Source organism: Manis pentadactyla, chromosome 2 (assembly GCF_030020395.1).
Source record: "Manis pentadactyla isolate mManPen7 chromosome 2, mManPen7.hap1, whole genome shotgun sequence".
Taxonomy (NCBI): Eukaryota; Metazoa; Chordata; class Mammalia; order Pholidota; family Manidae; genus Manis; species Manis pentadactyla.
Genome location: NC_080020.1, coordinates 211,817,574 through 211,837,431, shown reverse-complemented (window position 1 = coordinate 211,837,431; position 19,858 = coordinate 211,817,574). Strand labels below are relative to the sequence as shown.

At 39.1% G+C, this 19,858-nt stretch overlaps 1 protein-coding gene and 1 long non-coding RNA gene across 4 annotated transcripts in view; one reads left to right on the top strand and one right to left on the bottom strand.

Annotated features, from left to right (window-relative positions):
• Positions 1–19,833, top strand: part of LCLAT1 (lysocardiolipin acyltransferase 1) — a 266,456-nt gene extending 246,623 nt beyond the window's left edge. For all 3 annotated transcript variants that reach the window (XM_036903613.2, XM_057497297.1, XM_057497299.1), the window contains one exon: positions 15,829–19,833. In XM_036903613.2, coding sequence (XP_036759508.2) covers positions 15,829–16,331 — 503 coding nt within the window. In that variant the 3' untranslated portion in view covers positions 16,332–19,833. The remainder of the gene's footprint in view (positions 1–15,828) is intronic.
• Positions 1–19,858, bottom strand: part of LOC118921653 (uncharacterized) — a 74,018-nt gene that overhangs the window by 28,278 nt on the left and 25,882 nt on the right. The window contains exon 2 of the long non-coding RNA XR_005028442.2: positions 6,592–6,665. This is a non-coding gene — a long non-coding RNA (uncharacterized LOC118921653). The remainder of the gene's footprint in view (positions 1–6,591; positions 6,666–19,858) is intronic.

Sequence of the window (19,858 nt, the reverse complement as noted above, 5' to 3'; positions counted from 1 at the left end):
GAGTTCTAAGAGTTTTTTACATATTTTGAATACAGGTCCTTTATCATATGTACGGTTTGCAAATATTTTTTTTCCTAATCTGTGGCTTGCCTTTTCATTTCGAACATTGTTTTATGAGGAGTCAAAGTGTTTAATTTTGATGAAGTACAATTGCTCCATTCTTTTCTTTATTGTTTTGATTCTTTATGTCCTATCTCAGAAATTATTGCCTAATCCAGGTCACAAAGATTTTTTCCTGTTTTCTTGTAGTTTTAAGTGTTATGTTTAGACTTATGACCCATTTTGAGTTATTTTCTGTAGATGGTATGAGGTAAGCATCAAATTTGTTGTACCTTTGCATATCAATACCCAACTGTTGAAAAGACCATTAAATCATCCAGGCAAACTTTAAAATGAATTATCAGTGTAAGTGTGACTCTTTTCCTGGACTCTGTTCTGTTCCATTTCTCTGTATGTCTAGCCTTCCTCCAGTGTTACACTGTTTCCATTACTGAACCTTTACAAGTGAGCCCAGAAATCAGTAAGGTCTCCAACTTTGTTCTTTTTCAAAATTGTTTTGTTATTCCAGTTCCTTTGCATGTTTGTAAAAAATTTAGAATCAGTGTGTTAATCAAAACTCATAGTATGCCTTGTATAAATTAAGATTACTTTGAACCTATGGATCAATTTGGAGAAATGTCATCTTAACACTATTGAACCTTTTAGTCTATGAACAAATCTATTCCTCAAATTATTTAGGCTTTTTAAATTTTAATGTTTCGTAGTTTGCAGTCTTGCACCTATTTTGTTAAATTATCCCCATATTTTTGATGATATTATAAATGGTGTACTTCCCTTGAAACTGAACTTCTAATTGTTCATTGCTAGTACATAAATTTTTTTATACTGAACTTGTATTCCACAACCTTGTTAAATCCACTTATTTATTCCAATAGATTCCTAAAGCTTTTCTGTCGTCTGTCATATTGTCTGTGCTTTTCAATTTGTATGCCTTTTGTTTCCTTTTCATGCAGTGATTAGGACTTGTGCTAAGTCCTACCCAGCGTCTGGTAGTAAGTGCTGTCATGTTAATGTAGACTGACATATGGCTACTTAGTGTTATTTTAAGATCTGTGGAGTTGAGAGACCAGGAATATTTCACCCAATAACTTGGGTTTGTTTTTCAAACACATCTCCCTACCTTACCCCTTTCTGAGTATCTCTGCTCTAGTGAGCTGTTAGGAATGGGGGGGGGAGGTAAAATAACCATATGTCTTCGCATACTATTTATTAACACCGGAACATTAAAAATCCCACTGTGAAGTATAGCCTCCGCTGAGTGAGTGTTGGAAAGTGGTGATACAAAACTTACTATCCCACATGGCTCTGAGACGCAGGTCACAGCTTTCTCTTTAGCCTTCAGGTACAGACCACAAAACTCAGTTCCCACCCGCTAACCCCACATTAGTCAGTAAAACTCTATTAGGGGTTAGCAGTCTTTCTCCTTAAAGCCCCACCCCCACCCACCCCTGCAATTATCCTACTGAGGAAGGTGCTATAAATATGAAACTTTTTAAATATCCTAGTACTAATAAAGAGGGGACTTGGCTCATGGACCTAATTTTCTTTTTGTTCTTTTTTGAGTGTGTAAAGGATTGAGAAACTAAGCTGAGTTAAAGGTCAAGGAAGCCACTCCTTTCACTCTCGCCAGGGCACACAACTCTGACATTGGACATGCCAAATACAGCAAGAGATAATTTTCAGTGGTAAACCCAGAAGCCACCAGGGTTTTCAGACAAAACTGCAATGTTGGCAGAAGTGATCTTTGCCTTCTTTCTTCCATTTTATATTTTTTCTTCCCAGTCGCAGTTGTTTTGTACCATATTGCTCTCTTACAGTCATCTGAAATCATATCCAGCAAGATCTCTTTTCAGTGCCCCAAAGGAGGAATAAACTCTTTCTAATACCCTAATCAAACCTTCCACCATATGAACACAACTTAGAGCAGTTACTGTTAGGATTAAGTCACTGTATAATGTGAATTCTTATCTGATCCCAGAACAAAGCTCTTAAACACAACTCCCCCCTGGTCTCTCCTTAGAACCATCCACACAACCCAGTGTTTTCCAGAGCACATCCCTGCAACCCTCTCCATCAGATCAGAATTTCCTAAGTGCCTGTTAAGATGCAGATGCTTGCTCTCACCCGAACACACGAAATGAGAGTCTTTGGGAATGAAGCTCAGGACTCTGCATTTTCAGCTGGTCCCCCCAGATGGTTCTTAGGCCACTGCAGGTTGAGAACCAGACCTCTCTTCTTTAACTAAGGAGCAGGTCTCTGCAGTTTGTAGGAACGGCCATAAGAGTAGCTGTGCATTCTCCATAGGAACCTGCAATCAACCTGTTCAGATAAATTCAGAAAATAAAGTCTTCATTTTCCATGTAACTGTCTGTATGTCAACCTTGCTCTTTACTCTCAAAGTGTATCTTCATAACTCAAAACTATAATAAAACTGTTTAGAAATTTCCTTCCCAAAAGTGGAGACTTGGAAAAAAAGAACAATCCTTGACATTCGCTATTTCTATATGTGTACTGTAGTGGTTTCCTAGGTTGCCATGAAAAAAAAAAAATCACCACAAACCTGGTGGCTTAAAAGACAGACTTAATTGTCTCACAGTCTGGAAGCCAGAGTCCAAAACCGAGGTGCTGGCAGGGCCCCCCACCCCTCCTCCAGAGCTCTAGGGGAGAATCCTCCCTTGCCTCTATAGCTTGTTAGCTCCTGACATTCCTTAGCTTGTGGTACTTAACTCCAGTCTTTGCCTCCGTCTTCAAAGGAACATCTTGTATCTCTGTGTGCCCTTTTCTGTCTCTTATAAGGATATTCCCACTGGATTTAAGGCCCACCTTAATCCAAGTATGATCTCATCTCAATCCTTACCTTAATTATATCTGCAAAGACCCTATTTCCAAATCAGGTCATACTCAGAAGTTCCAGTGGATATGAATTTGGGGGGAGACACTATTCAACCCACTACATGTAATTCCTCACTTCCCTGATGTGTTCTTTTCCCACGTTTAATTTCAGGATCAGTAGCTATTCATCCAGATGTTGACTCTCCATCCGTTTATAACTGAATTTAAACAGAAAGTCCAGTATTTACACCAATGACTGTTTTTAGGAATTGATCCATAGAAGGAAGCACTTTGCTCCACTCACTCCCTGTCCCCTATTGAATATTTCCAAAGAAAGGGCCTGCTCCTTACCGTGTCTTAGTGGTCCCCCAATTCTGCTGATCCCACCTCTCTGCTGCTCAATTATAAGTTATTTACTAGACAGTTGGGCTAGGTTATCAGCCCTGACCTGTTTTCTCATGAAAACTCAACAAAGTTTACTAGAAAATAAATTCATCCTTAACTATCTGCTCCCCAGCCCATGTCTCCATGGATGTTTGTCAACACTGAAGAATTTCTGATTGAACATTGTGAAATATTTACAAGGATCTTTGATCCTGTCTAATCGAAGGGATAAGATGTACAGAAAGAACATTGCTATATAGAATGTTCCCTTCCTCGTATCAGCAATTGCTTCCAGACTACTTGGGATACAAGAAAATGAGTTTTCTGCCTCGAAGAGCATATGGCAGAGGCTACAGTTATTCAAAACCAGGAATTCTAAGTCTACAAATATAGACTGCCACCTGTGAGAAGATACTCTGATCATTTAAAAAGGCCTAGTACTTGGGTTATTTTCCAGTTTAGTGTAAAATTAGCATCTGTCTTTGAGCTTTATCTACATATAGTTTTTTAAAAAGAGAAGAAAAAGTACAAAAAAAAAGTATGAAGAGAAAAAGAAAAAAAATGGGAAAATGTAACCTCTTTTGGCCAGAAGTATCAAAATGGTATACAGTTTTGTTAGCAGTATGTCTGCTCTGTTCTTTGAAACACATCTTTCTGAACTACATAAAGTCCATTTTCTTTCTCTTGTTTTATTTTAAACTTAAAGAGACTCCATATATTTTATAAGAATAGAGCCCACTACTGTTCTTTTGCCATCTTAGAAGAACCTGAGACCTTTGTCCTTCACTTGAGCTCCACACAGCCTGATGGCTTTATCCTTTCAGTAGAAAAGAAGGGACAGTCCTATCTGATTATGTCTTCATCCCAGTGGTGGCACCCTTCACACACATGAAGAAACAGACATCCAGAGAACTTGCGTTTAAGAATTCACTGTGTGAAGTTTTGAATATTCCCTGTATTGATCTGTTTCTTCACTCCCACAACCTCGCTTTATAGTTTACCTGACAGGACTCAGCAAAACAAAGTACAAAAATGAGGAAGGATGAAATAGCTTACTTCTCCTAAAGAGTACAAAGGCCATAAATTGCTTTCCCTAGGGGAATATTTAGTTGGGTCATATGGGGAAACATAGTATGAGCAGGTGGTGGTAAAGAGAGGAAGTGGGAGACACAACCTTCACAGCTCTGCTCAGAAATCCTGCCCACATGCCTTCCATCACCCAGAGGGTCTTTAGGATTAATAAGCCTCTACTGTAGATGCATACAGCCGTGGTCAGAGCAGGCCTGGATAATGAGGAAAGCCTTGTTGTAGTGAAATCCTCAATGCTCAGCCAGGCTGAGGTCAAGCTTCCTGAATGGGATTTCTGGTTGCTGAGTGGTCTTCCACGGAGAAGGTTAGGCCAGGAAATGTGGCACGAGCCTGAGGCAGTCGCCACTCTGAGACCGGCCAGTGTGGCTCCCCATGCAGTCAGGGCCAAGGAAAAGACCTTCACCTTCTACTCTATCATCTTACTCTTGAAGACAGCTGACCCTCCACCCCACTAATACTACCTCATCCTCACAAACTTCCTTTTCCTCTCGAAGGAGAAAAGGATGAAATTGCAGAGAATTCTTTCTTATATGCAAAACCTCATACACAAGAAAGACAGAGAGAGAAGTAACGTTAGACTCCACTTTAGGGCATTTTACTTTCTTACAAGTTTGAGCTGTATTATTATTCCCGTAAATGTTTTAGATTAAGGCAGTAACTTAGACACTCCAGTGTAGTTTAGAGAGCTGCCACAAAGTAGATGGTAGGGCCTAGCTTGAGATTTGGTGGGCCAATCAATTATCCAGGAGTGAGTAACAGAGATGTTGTCTTTTCAATGGATTTCAGCCCCAGACAAGTTCATTATGGATTCAACGTGACCAAAGAAATGATGGTAGAACGTTCTTGGGGTGAAAGCGTCTATAGCCAACTTTTTTCCCACACTGGCAGGTCAGTCACTAGAATCCCGTGCGCTCAGAGCGAGTCTGCACACAGCAAGCTGGTCTCTGCCTCTGGGCCTCTCTGCCCCAGCAGCCGTCTCAGTCTCTGCTCTCCTGCAGACTTGCAGCCGTACCACCGTGTCGCACAGTAGGGCGGAGCTCTTTATATAGTCAATAGCAATGTATTGTCCACAAGTGTGTAGTGAGCAAGCCAACCAGGGCCAGGTGAGAATCCCAACCACAGGAACCTTCACTTTTTCCACAGATGTACATAAGATCCAATCATTTATACTTTGTATAAAACTAACAAAACTCTGAATCAGAGCATGTGTTTGATGTGCTTAAAAAATGAAAATATAGTGCATTTAAAGAAACCTGAAGAATGAAAATAAGATCTTTCATTAGCAGTACAGAACTTTCTGTAAAAGTCTAGTAGACTATCTTTATAAACTGGCCAACACAACCTTCTTTTGTTTCTTCTACCCCACAAGGGAAGCATTATTCCCAGATTGCAAGTGAGGAGCCAGAGATGTTCTGTAACTCGCTCAAGTTCACGTAGCTAGTAAGTCACAAAATCAGGTCATTTTGACTTTGTAGCTCCTGTTCCTAAAATGCAGTTCTTAGAAGATAGAAAAGCATAGTCGAAAGGCTTTGGAGTCAGACACAACTGACTACTAATTAGCTGTGACCTTCAGCAAGTGACTTCTCTGTGCCTCGGTTTCTACAACCAATATCATAATATTTAGAAGTGACCATGTCCTGATAAGCTCCACAAGGACAGAGATCTTCCTTTTGTTCACTAGTGTGCCCCAAATGCCTACAGCTATGTCTGACACAGTGAGTATGTATCCATAGAGAACATGTTGAATTAATAATGCCTAGTCTTAGCTGGCACTCAATAAATAGTAATGTTCAAGTGCACCTTCAGTCATCTTTAGTTTTAACATCAGAGCATAGAGACTATAATAATGTGCTGTCTCTGATCTCATTTAATTCAAATACCAGAAATAAGTAGAGTATGTATGTGTTGTCATTTCTAATCCTTTAATATGTTTTTGATTCACATCTGGGGGTTTTGGAACATCTAAACAAATTTGTTGAGTCCAACAATAGCATAAATTATATTTTGTTATTGCTCATTTTTCACATTGAATTTTGAATCTCACCCCTCAACATTTCAGCACATGATTTTCTTTTAAAGAATAATGAAAACAAAGAGTATGAATTTTTGAATAACTGGCAAAATAAAATCATATCATCAATAACAGTCTACAAATGTACAAGTGTAAGTGACAGTTGTACTTAATAGGTGCTGGGAATGAAAACAATTTGCATCTAGAACTCTCACCTCTTTTCCTTCATACCACCTGTGTTCTCTTCATTACTGTCTATTTTTGCTTTGTGACTTCCACCTTGAAATCCCTGTGGTTAAGGAGACATGACACATGTGTGAATACAGCTGCTAGGCTGGCCTGCCTATAGAATTAGCACCTGTGCCTTGTCCCAGTTACACAGCATGACATATAGGTTGCATTTCTAGTGAAAATAGACTGAATAGTGATAGTTGATGATTTTTTAATTGAACACAAATTTTTATCAAGCAAATCTGTAGTATATATGGTATGCAAATCTACATGATTTTATCACACATGTAGATTGATATTCTAATTCCTTTAAATATTTTCTGTATTTATGATTTTGTTTTGCCATCTTTAAATATGTATGCCCTTTTCCCCCATCATTCACATTCAGAGTTTAGTATTTTATTCATATTTTCGAATAACTTTCATACTTATTCTTTCATTATTAGTTTTGTTGCTTTACTGATTTATCTTTAGTAATTTTCTCTTCCTGTTTCTCTTTTGATTCTTTTTTACCCTTCCCCAGTTTCCAAGATGAGTAATTTTTTCATTTTTCTTCTTTAATAATGAAGCATTTATTATTGAGTATAGCCTGCACTTATAACCCCGATTCCATTTTTTCATTCCTTTTAAGTAGTTCATAATTTTTCCTTTTGAGTTTATCTTTCATCCATGGATTATCTAAAAGTATTTTTTTAAAGGGGATGTATTTCATTTTTATGTTTATTTTTATGGAATTTTCATGTGAGAATGTGGCTTATAAAATCTGAATTTTTACAAAATATATTTAAATCTTCTTGCCAACAAATAAATAATCAAGTACTTGTGTTCCATTGATACAACCCCCTCTAAAATATTTTTGAGGGACATGTGGGTCTAAAATTAAATCAAATGTATCAACTATTCAATCCCTTTAATTTTTATCTACTGGAATTATCCTATTAAGAAAGATACTGAAGACCACACTAAAATTTTGTTATTTTTCAATTTCTGATATGCTTCATTCTGTCCCTTCAAAGATGCTGAAAAGGTATTTTGATAAACCTAAGCCATCCCTAATAAAAACTAGAACAAAATAGAAGTTAACTACTTAAATATAATACTATTTCACCAAAACACAACAGTAAATATATCATACGCTAAGGCACTAAAGCCTGCCTTTTGGCTAAAGTTAGAACTGTCCTTTTTGTTACCAAGTAAATGCTAGTGAAAGCACCAAGAAAAGAGTACCTTAAAGATGAGAAATTTGAACATAAAACTGTTTTTTGCTGCTCATAGGAAATCTAGAAGTCAAAAAGAGTCTTGTGAAAAATCAACTCGATTTTATAAGAAATTTAAGGTGGCTACATACAAGGTAAATATACAACAAATACAGATTTTCTGTTTTGTAGCAGTGAGTGCCAAAAAGTAGAACACATGCTCCATTCACTATGCTGACAAAAATATAAAATTATTTAGGGATGAATTTTTATTTAAAAAACACAGAAGTAATGTAAGGAAAACCAGAATGTTATAGACAGACAAAAAAGATTTGAGCAAATGAAAAGCATACTTTTTTTTCTTGGGTGAAAAGACAACGTGAAAGTAGCAGTTTTTTTCAAAGTTAATAAAGTAAACGTAATACAAATGCAATTTCAGGATAAGTTGGGAGATTGTTATTTTAGAATTGAATAAATGCTCTTAAATTTACATTATAAACCAGTTGCCAGCAGGAACCAAATACAGCATGAAAAAGAAAACATGGGGCAGACTTGCCTTACCAGCTACCATGTCAGCAAGGAAATCACTGAGCTTGGAGCAGAAATAAGCAGATCAGTGGAACAGAAGAAAGAAGGGAGACTAGATATATTTGATAATTTAACATATGACCAAGTTGGTATTTCAAAACAGTAGAGAGAAATGTTGTTTAATAAAGGATGTTAGAAAAACTAATGTCTATTCAAAGCAAGCTAGGTTATAAAACTAAATGGAAAAAAATGTTTTTCATCTTGCAGAAAAATATAAAGTATACATACAATCTATGGACAGGGAAGACCAAAATAAGAATCCAAAAGCTGTAACAGAAAAAGAAACAAACTTATATAGACACATAAATACACACACACACACACACACACACACACACACTTCAGAAAAAATGCCATAAATAAAGGTGATAAATCATGGGTTTGTGAAAATATTTGCAACAAAGAATACAGACAGAGAGGATTAATAATCCACGATGAAGAATGAGCTTTGCAAAAAAATCTGAACAGCCAACAGGCATATGAAAAGATTACCCACATCACTAATCATCAGGGAAATGCAAATTAAAACCACAATGAGATTTCACATCACACCAGTTAGATTGGCCTACATCCAACAGACAAGAAACAACAAATGCTGGGGAGGATGCAGAGAAAGGGGAACCCTCCTACACTGTTGGTGGGAATGTAAATTAGTTCAACCATTATGGAAAACAATACAGAGGTTCCTCAAAAAACTAGAAGTAGAAATACCATTTGACCCAATAACTCCACTCCTAGGAACTTACCTGAAGAAAACAAGATCCCAGATTCAAAAAGACATAGACACCCCTACTATGCTTATCACTGCACTATTTACAATAGCCAAGATATGGAAGCAACCCAAGTGTCCATCAGTAGATGAGTGGGTAAAGAAGATGTGGTACATATACACAGTGGAATATTATTTAGCCATAAAAAGAAAAGAAGTCCTGCCTTTTGCAACAACATGGATGGAGCTAGAGGGTATTATGCTCAGTGAAATAAGCCAGGTGGAGAAACACAAGTGCCAAATGATTTCCCTCATTTGTGGAGTATAACAACAAAGCAAAACTGAATAAACAAAACAGCAGCAGACTCACAGACTCCGAAGGGACTAGCAGTTACCAAAGGGAAGGAGTTGGGGAGGGTGGGTGGGCAGGGAGGGAGAAGGGGATTAAGGGACATTATAATTAGCACACACGATATAGGTAGGTCACAGAGAAGGCAGTCCAGCACAAAGAAGACAAGTAATGACTCTATAGCATCTTACTACACTGATAGACAGTGACTGCAATGGGGTGGGGAGGGGGGGCTTGATAATATGGGTGAATGTTGAAACCACAGTATTGTTCATTTGAAACCTTCATAAGATTGTATATCAATGATACTTCAATTAAAAAAAAAAAAAGAATGAACTTTACAAATTGGCCAGAACTAGACAAATGACCTGTAAGAACTAGATAAAGGAAATTATGCTGCATTGACAGAGCAGCATATCTAACAAAATTAATTCACTGTGACCAGGGAAACACTAGTGGCCAGATGACAGAATTAGTATAAAAGGTTTACAACATATATGATTGACAAATAACCTTCCCTAAATAAGGGCTCTCAGAAATCCATAAGACAACTGAATTTTCCAAACAGGCAAGATTATTACCAGTGGTATGTATCTAATGAGCTTGTTTATCAAAGACACATAAATTAAAACAGAAATAATATACTTCAGCAACTTTTAAAAAATTATAATACCAAGTATTAGTAAAAGTGTTGAAAAGAAAGCACATTTCTCATGTGTGTTTAAAATAATCTTTTCATGGGTTAGTATCCCATAGGTAGCAAAAGCCTATGCTAAGGTGTTCATATTCTTTGATTCAGCAGTTCAACTTTCTGGAATTTAGCCTAGAAAATCATTATCATTAATTACAAAGATATCAATTTAAATGTTGTTTACATGGAAACAATTTAAACATGTGAAAACAAAGGAAATTTTAAAATTCACATATATATGTAAAATCATATATTATGCATCCATAAAATGATATTTTAGAAAATCATTAGTGGCATGGATGGGAAAGCATGAAAAAATAAATTATAAAACAGTATGTACCGTATGGCCCCATTTAAAAAAATTTACAGATCTTTTTCAGGGCACATGTTTTATACATCTATGTACATGTGTATATGTATATCTGCCCTTAGTGCATACTGTTATTCATATCTTACATTTGATCTATTAATGCACTGATATTGTCAGAATTGTATAGAAAGTCAACATGTTTTCATTCCATCTAGAAAATGAAACTTTTTTGAAGAGCCACAGAACCAGTGACCATCGGAAGATGCTCAAAACTGAAAAGATTCCTGCATTTACACAAAACACAAAATGTTCAACAGATTTAGGATAGGAATGTGAAACTATATGTCCCTGAAATTATCTGTAAGAACCAAATTCAGGTGGGGTAAGCAAGATTGTTCACAAAGATTCCACTTTTAGTTTCACTTTTCTAGCCGAAGGTTGAGTTTTAAGCCCAGGCTGGATTCATTCTTAAAGAGTCAGTACTAACCTTGACCTATAAGAAAAATAAGATGGGCAGGAGGCCAGTGATCCTAGAACCTAGATCTTCAGCTTCTAATTGTGAATGCCATTGCAGGATTTAATATCTATGCTTGGCTTAACATGTCTTTAACATGTCTAAGAAATGAGTCAATAGGGATGGAGAGGTATATGTGTCAGGACTTAAATTAGGGCCTACCCCTAGAGCCAAGATCAGTCCCCAGATGCCCTCCTCTTCTAGTGGAGAGCAGTGTGCACTCCAGCAGAGTCAGGAGCTCTCCCCAAGGAAGAGGGAATCTAGAGAAAGAATGAAGGCCAAGGGTAGCCGCCTAAACCTAAACTCTCTTCAAGTAGTGTAAATGACTGTCCCACCTAGAGGATAACAGCGGCAGGAATCTGAGCACGCCCCAGATGCCAGGCACTTCCCCAGCCTCTGCAGTTCACATCCCAGCTGACCTGCACACAACCCCCTGAGGGTAGGTACTTGTTACTATCTGCATTTGCGGATGAGGCTTACAGTGAACATGCTATTGCTCACATTGCTGAGAGGACCAGGCGCTGTCTGACTCTTAAGTACCCAACTTACACAGAAGGAAAAATGAATAATGTTCCCACTAGGAAACATTTTTCTAATAAATAAAATGGTGCTGTTTGAGGCTTAGTATCATTTGATTTTAAATGGTTCATGCCCACCCTTTTATTTTGAAGCTGAAAGGTGTCTTATTTATTGGTATGTGTAGTCTATACGCAGATGTCCATTCAAAACTATTCCTTAAAGTGTACTGACTAGTGCCAGTTTGTTAGACTCATTAGTCATGTGCTATTCTGTGTTAGTGACTTAAGTGGGGCAGGCAATGACTGTGTAGTTACTAAATCCAACTCTTATCTCTTGGGCTAAATTTTTTTTAATCTGAAAAATAGTGCACAAAACCAGCAGCCTCAGCATTTTCCTTTAACACAAAGGCATGTTAGATGACAAGCTACTTTACCTAAAACTCTTTAATATATGTAGTTAAGAACACAGGCTTTTGTGTGTATGTGGTTTTTTTTTTTAAAGCAGGTGTTTCATTAAAAACAAAAATTTTTGTATATTTTGCATACATTTGATTGTGGAATGGAGGAAGAAAAGAAAAATTGCATTTGCTGTCAACTGTTTTAAAGATGACTTTGGGTTAAAAAGAAACAAAAGCAGCTTCTATTTGTTACTCTGCCATTGAACCGTTATCCAATTATAGCTGGATATGATCACCAGCAAACCAGGATTTCTTCACTCGGTTCTTTCATCCTAAACACACAAATGTGTAAAGATTTGGCTTTCTCCCCTGTGAGTTTTCCACATCAAGCAGGCGTCTTCTGACCATCATGGCCTCAACTTGATATGCTTGAAGATATTCCCTTCTGCTTATTACATTTGTAAATTCCAGTCATAACTTTTAAAAATTAAGAGTTGAAATATTAAGTCCTTGTTCTGTTCTTTCAGGGGGAAAAAAGCATGATCTTTGGGCCCACATGAGTATGGTCATTCTAACAGAGTGGTAGCTTTACAAAATAATGGTGAAGCATGAAACTTCCCAGTAGGCACAGTATCAGAAACAGATCTGTTTTCTAAGCCCATATTGGCAGATGACAAGTGCCTAGGTAGCATCTAGATTTGAAACTTAAACTATCTAAAAATCATTGTTTTGGTTTTTTTTAATGGGTTGTACTGGCAGCAGCCATCTTAGTTTGCAGATTTAGAAGTATATTGGTTTTTATACCAAAAAGACAATATAAACCCTTTGTAATGCAGAAACTTCTCTTTTCTTTATCTGCAATTGCATTATTTAACCCTATTATAAATGGGTAAGTGAAACAGAGGCACATCTCCCCTTTTGAATAGCCAATTCGTTAGTGTCACTCACACAAGAACCAGGCCCTGCACACCACGCTGACTCTCTGGTGCCTTCCGAAGGGGCTCACTTCTCTGGTGGGAGGGGTTCCCCTGGGCTAGAGGCCATGGAACCAGGGGTCTTGGTGGGATATGAAATGAAGCTCTTCTGTTACTAGTAAAGAATTGTATGTGGCTTTGGGTTTTCTGGAGACAACAAATGTAGTATAAAATTTTATCAAGATAACCTCCAGGTGTGAAAGCCTCTCTCCATTTCCTCCTCTCTTGCTCTGGCATTAATGCATTTCTGAGTCTGTTGATGCTTAAGGACCCAGCGCAGCTCAGGAAAATAAGAAACATGGCATAAGGTATCTTTCTTCCCCCACTCCTTACTTCTCCCTTTTTCGCTTTCTTGTCTTTTTTCGTTTCTAACATTCTAGTGTTGTTCATGTATAGAATATGGATAGTATTTTAATTGAGTTTCATTGCTACAAAGTTCTGAATTCCAAAAAAGCAAGTTCAAAAAAGCGTAGTGGAGCAAGACAGTCTCATGAACTGAATATAGAAGGTGTAGTAGATGCTAACATCTAAGAACTTTCTATGTGTCCAACACTATGCAAAGAGCTTAACAAACATTAGTTCACTGAAGTGTTATCAATAGCCTCAGGTAGAGGGCATTATAATTCCTCCTATATTTATAGATAAGATAATAGGCCATAAGGGTATTGATCAAATAAGCATTTCTGCAACCTCTATAAATGTACAGCACTGTGCCAGGTACTAAAGTTCTCAAGAGGCAAAGACATGGTCCTTGTCCTAAATACTTCTGGCTCCCTGGGAGTTCCAGCGAGCCCCCAGCCCCGTAGCCCAGGGCTGCGGATGCGTGCCTGACCAGTGCACCAGCACATGTGCCTTCTGCCTTCCCCAGGGCAAGACCACTCTGGGCCTGGATACTTCAAGAGCAGTCTTCTTAGAGCCCTTGAGACGAGCTGTCTTTGAAGAGAGCTGAGATCAAATATTTCAGGTTAAGAGAGTATATATTTGAGGCAGAGGAAACATTCTTGGAAATTTAGTGAAATAGTTTGAACATCTGTCTTGACTAGAAGACAAGGTCTCAAGTTGAAATCTTTGGGCCCCAGGCAAACAATGCCCTAGACAGTTGTATACAGAAGGTATTTAAATGCACTTCCACCCCACCGCCATAAACACCATGCTGGCATCTGTGGACTAAGAAACTAAAGTTAGACAGGTAGAACCTAACATGCTAACACTGGGATTCAATAATAATAATAACAGCAGCTAATAGTTATTGGGTACTTATCATATATCAGATCCTGTTGTATGTGTTTTCACATTTATTATCTCACTCAATCTTCACGACAACACTGTGAGGTGGTTAATAGATATAGGAACTAAACAAGCCACAAACTGATCAAGACATTCACTCAGAAAATGGTAGAGCTAGGATTTAGACCCAGGCAGCCTATTTCCACAGCCCTCCATGCTTTCCACTGCAGTAAATCTAGGTTCACTTAGGAACACTTCTGTAAGTGGTACCATCACTGTCTCAAGACTTGCCATCTATATATCTACTGAGAAGACACGTTTGTGCCCATTCACATGCACACACCCTCCTCGGCAGATTGTCAAGGAGAAAGCAAGGGGCAGTTGAGTTGCTTACTAGTGTAGCATATACCATTTTGATACCAATCTGTAACTAGTACATAACTGTATTTGTTCAATAAACATTAAGAATTACCTGAAGAAGAAAGGCTGGGGTATACGAGCAACTCTCAAAGGCGAGCTGTAGGAAGTGGTGTAGGATGACTGAGCAGGAGGCCGGTGGGAGCTGCCCAGGAAGGGAGACTGTCCAAGGCCGTGGACAAGTGAGGCTGATGAGGCCAGTGACCCTGGCGGAGGAGAAGGCTCTGGGCAGAAGGTGGAAGCAGAAATACTGACTGCAGAGGCACTTTGAAAGTAAAGGAAATGTGAGCTCAGTTCTGAATCAGAGCCTAAGTGGCATGACAAGCAGCAAGAGGTGAACGCTTTTCCTCTCCCCCTTGTCCCTGGTCTTCTCCAAACCATTCTTGTCACTGTCCCTTCTGTTTAAAATCCTTACGTGGTTCTCCACCACTAAAGATGCTTCTCTACCACTGACAAAATTTAAGTTCAGATTCTCAAGTTTGCCAGTGAGGGCCTTTACCATATGGCTCCAGCCTACTTTTAATGCCCACAGCCCCACTGTGCTCCCTGCTGGATGCCCCCTCCGCCAGTGCTGCCCGTCAGCCCTCGCCTTCTCCATCTGCCCTTCCAAAGGCCCGGCTGCTTTGCTTGGAGCACATGCAAGCCCGTCTCCCTGATTCTCCCTCAGACTCTTGAGTGAGGTTAGGGACTATGTTTATTTTATCAGTCTCCAGCATCTGCCATATGACTTTGCTGAAAACACTTAGCCCCAAAGTAATTAATATTCAGGTGGTATACTGGGTCAGGGTCTTGCTTGGACTTTTAAGTTGGTATGTTTTTAAAAATAAAATATAAGGAGGTTTCCATGTGTTTCTGACCCATTTATCAAGTAAGATTCTGAGCTCTTTCTGATAGCTGTCATGATAATACTGGATTCAAGGTGATAAACTTTGTGTTTTTATTTGGAGAGAAAGATGTATTATAGGGGGTATCAAAGCAGTGAACCCCATTGGTGTAAAAGGGCTAGTCCTGTGCCCTTCCATTCCTACCTCAACTCTGACTTAGTGCGCTTACCCCTTTAGTTCTAGAATGGCAGGTTACTGTTTCTGTGAATTAAGATAATTTCTTTCTAAAGGTCTTTGTGGTAATTAGCAAGGAGGAAAAAAACTAAAAATAACTGGTAAATACTGAGCCAAGTGGCCAGGGACGCCAGTATTTATAGCCCTTGTTTGATCATCGTGGTTCACGAGGCCCTGGGTTTTTCCTGTTTGGGTTCTGCCTTGCAGTGTGACTTGGCATTGCTGCCGAGACTGATCACTGCTCAATCTATTTCTGTCTTTCCAAAACCTAGGTGAGAACCTTGATGCTGTGCATGACATCACAGTGGCATACCCCCACAACATTCCTCAGACAGAGCGGCACCTCCTGCACGGGGACTTTCCCGAGGAGATCCACTTCCACGTCCACCGGTACCCGGTGGGCACCCTCCCCACCTCCAAGGAGGACCTGCAGCTCTGGTGCCACAGGCGGTGGGAGGAGAAGGAAGAGAGGCTGCGTTCCTTCTACCAAGGGGAGAAGAATTTTTACTTTACCGGGCAGACTGTAATCCCACCTTGCAAGTCTGAGCTCAGGGTCCTTGTGGTCAAATTTCTCTCTATACTATACTGGACCCTGTTCAGCCCTGCGATGTGCCTGCTCATATATTTGTACAGCCTTGTTCGATGGTACTTTATAATCACCATTGTCATCTTTGTGCTGCAAGAGAGAATATTTGGTGGACTGGAGATCATCGAACTTGCATGTTATCATTTTTTACATAAACGGCCACATTTAAATGCAAAGAAAAATGAGTGAGATTGTAAGGTTCACAGTGTAAAAACCTAGGGGTTATTTTGGAAATGTGCTAGTAAGCCTTTGTAAAACCAAGATGCATTTTTGCATGACTATGTCAAATATTTCTTACTACCATCATTATTTGTTAAAGATATTTTGCACCAAGTTTTGTGGAAAAATAATGCAACACACTTGACTTTTTAAAAAATCTCTGAATGTAAATATGCATAGCAGGAAGCAATCGCTATTAAATAATTCCAGTCAGAGTATTCTTCAATAATCATCAGGCTGTTAACAGACAAGGTACACGAAATTTTCCTAAACACCCAGTCCTGTTTCCTAACAAACCCCAGGCAAGATGCAGATCTGGGGCTCCATGAGCGCTGGCTCAGATCAGGTGCTGGCGCTTGACTGTGGGCAAGGGCCCTTCGTCCTGCCTCCCTCCTGGGGCACTGTCCTGCACTTATTCCATGCCAATCAAATCATTGCATCCTCCCATGAGACCAGAATGTGCAAATCCCTTGTCCTTAAACTGACCAAACATTTTGATAGAAAGCCCTTCATTACTCAAAAAATCTTGACATTTGGCCTCGCGCTGACCTAGATGTCAGAAGACCACCTGTGCCCTTCTTCCACGTGGAAAATAAGACCTGGACTTGTCTCAGGGAGCAACCGCAGACTCTCCACTTAGAAACCTTAGTTTGAATTTTTAAGGTAAGAGCTAACACAGTTTAGTTTTAAACTTCTACCTTGTCTTAGTGCTGGTTTCCTTACAACTTCTTGGCAAGTCTAGCTTTTTCTGCGTTAAAAAGGGTAAACATCAAGTCACTTACTTTTTGCAAGAAAAGCATAGAACGTTCAGTTGGTGCATTCAGAAACTCTTTTGAAGTTGTGTCTTTTAAAATGTTTTTTAAAACCTGCCAAAAAAGGGAAGGTTATTATATTTCTACCTGTGCAGCGGTATCTGACTCCTGCCAGTAAAACACACCAATGCTCGCAGACAGGGCATTAACGGTTTATGCTGTATTGTTCAACCCTTGTAGCCTTGACAGATTTTGTTCTTACAGCCACAAAAACACAAAAATGAACCCTTTCTAATGACAGCAAGGGAACCCTCTCTTTTTTTAATCCCAGGCTTCCTCTTAGAGTAGTAAAATTTAAACCCACTTTGACCAGTTGTTAGCCTAAATAGTCCCAATATTTGGAGTTAATGGAAGATCCAGCCAACCAACAGCACGTTTTGTGAGGCCAAGCAGCGCGTGGTCACATTCCCACTCTGCTGGAGCTGCATGCTGGGTTTTTTTTTTTGGTCATATAATGGGGATGCTGGTCACAGCAGAAAATAGGAGGCAATTAAAAGTTTTTAGCTGTTAGCAGACCTGTCAGCTTTACTCTTGCTTTGAAGCAGCCTCACAGGCTGGCTTCTGGTTTCTGAACTATTTTGGCATAAATGCCTCTCCGTACCTACATCTCAAGTTTTGCTGGTCAGTGACTGTTACCCTCCCAGCTGAACCGTGCTTTGCCATTAAAGGTAAGCGCATGGGGAGCCAAAATTACCAAGCAGATTGTTTAGGAAAGTACTGGTCCCTGGAGGAACACTGCTGATGCATTACTTTTATTAGTAGACTCCTAACTAGGGCTTCTGCCCCCCAGCCTATATTAACTGCTCCCTCAAGGCTGTTTCTAACTCTACTGGGAGCTACTAATTAGTTGTTATGCACATCTGCTCCAAACTGTTTAATTTCATGGTCTTTTACTTTTTGTTTTAGGGAGTTTTTTTTCTTTTAAGCCTTTTTTCTTAATAAAAGAGGGTTCTAATATAGGTTTCTCATAGATTTCTTTCATTATATTTGGAAACACGAAACACAGAAACAGTGTAACAATCAAGACTGCAACTGTCCTTGGGTAAAAGAGAAAAGCTGTTTCTCGCCCCCAAGTGCTTATAATGTAGCTGATCTTTCCTCCAACTTTTCAACTCTGTTCAAGGTGAAACTTCCATTTAATGGCATGCCTTCTTTAACACTCTGAAACCTGTGAAAGGGGACATCTTTTTTCTTTCTTTTTTAAAAAATATTTTTTCTTTTGATCATAAGAAACATCTTTAAGATAAAATGCAAACTTTTTTTTAACCCACCCCAAATTCATAAGCACTAATACTGAGCTATATAGACATTGTAACTTGCTTTAAGAAATGATGACTTCAAAAGGAAAAAAGCTGTGGGCTTTTTTTTTGTTTTTTGTCTTCTTTTTGCAATAAGGCTACTTTCATTTGTGTTTTCCTACACATTTGTCTTTTTCTTCTCTTATTTTAAAAAACCTTCAAAGAAATGGACAGTTAATGATTGGAACTTAGAGCTACCCAAAACTGATACCAAAGTGTCAAATAGAAATTAATCTAGCCTCAGTACTGTGACCGGCTTCAGGATGGTCCCCTCCACCCTGGGCCACTCAGAGCAGCTGATTACCTTGCTTCACCCAGACACCCACTTCCTACTTCAGGGCCTTTCCGTCCTTTGAAGGTAAACTCAATGGACTTTGGAATGTTAAATGTATGTCCAGTTGTTAAATCCTCACCATTTAGAAATGTTTTAAATAAAGCCTGTGTGGTTGACAGGGGACATGAACCATGACATATGTACTTGGAATAGGAACCTACAAGGAAGAGCACGAATCAGGCCATGAGCTCCTCTGCCAGACGTCTCTGACGTCTCTGAGGAAAGCGGCCGAAGGAATTGTGAATATCAGGAGAACATGGTAAAGACTAAAAGAAAAATAAATGCTAAAGCCGATAATTTAAAACTCCTAGTAAAATCCTCCCTTGTTTGTTAATATGACTGAAACAAAGATTAGGGAGGAATACCAGCTTCCACGTGAGTCACTTTGAAACTAGTTGCCTCCACAGGACCATGACAGAAGTTGGATATCGGTAGCCAAGACTGAATTCTGCAGAAAGGGACACATCCCCATTTTACTGGGACCTCAAGCTCTGGCCCTGCCCACGATGCCCTCTGCCCTTTTATAATAGAGGCTCTGAAGGAGGGAGCCTGTTGGCATTCAATTGTTTACATTTCTTTATATTAACAATGTGCTTTCAGTGCCTTAGTTACAGAGGTCCCTTTCTTTTCCTGTTCCCAGGTTTCTGCATTGTTGTTCTTAGGTAAAAGTCTCTTTTTGCTATTCACTGGGAGAAAATTGGTTTATAAACCCTGGTCGCTGGGGTACCCACCACTTCTTGATGACATCGTGAAAGAGCTTGGTGCTGAGGCATGGCTGCCTTAGAGCTGCTGTTTATGCTGTAGGAACAAAAATGGTCACCTGCTGAGCTTCAGATTAGATCAGATTTTTATTTCAGAAGGGAATCTTGGTTTTGGTAATTTATTTTTTAAAAGATCATTATGTGCAAGCACCCAGTTTTAAAAATGACTCACAGAATGGCCTTCGTTTTCCAAGTACACTGGTACATTTGTGAGTTGTGTGATCTGGAATATACATCCCAGAATAAAGTGGAGTGTATTAAATAGTTCATATGCTATGTTTCTGTTTTTGTA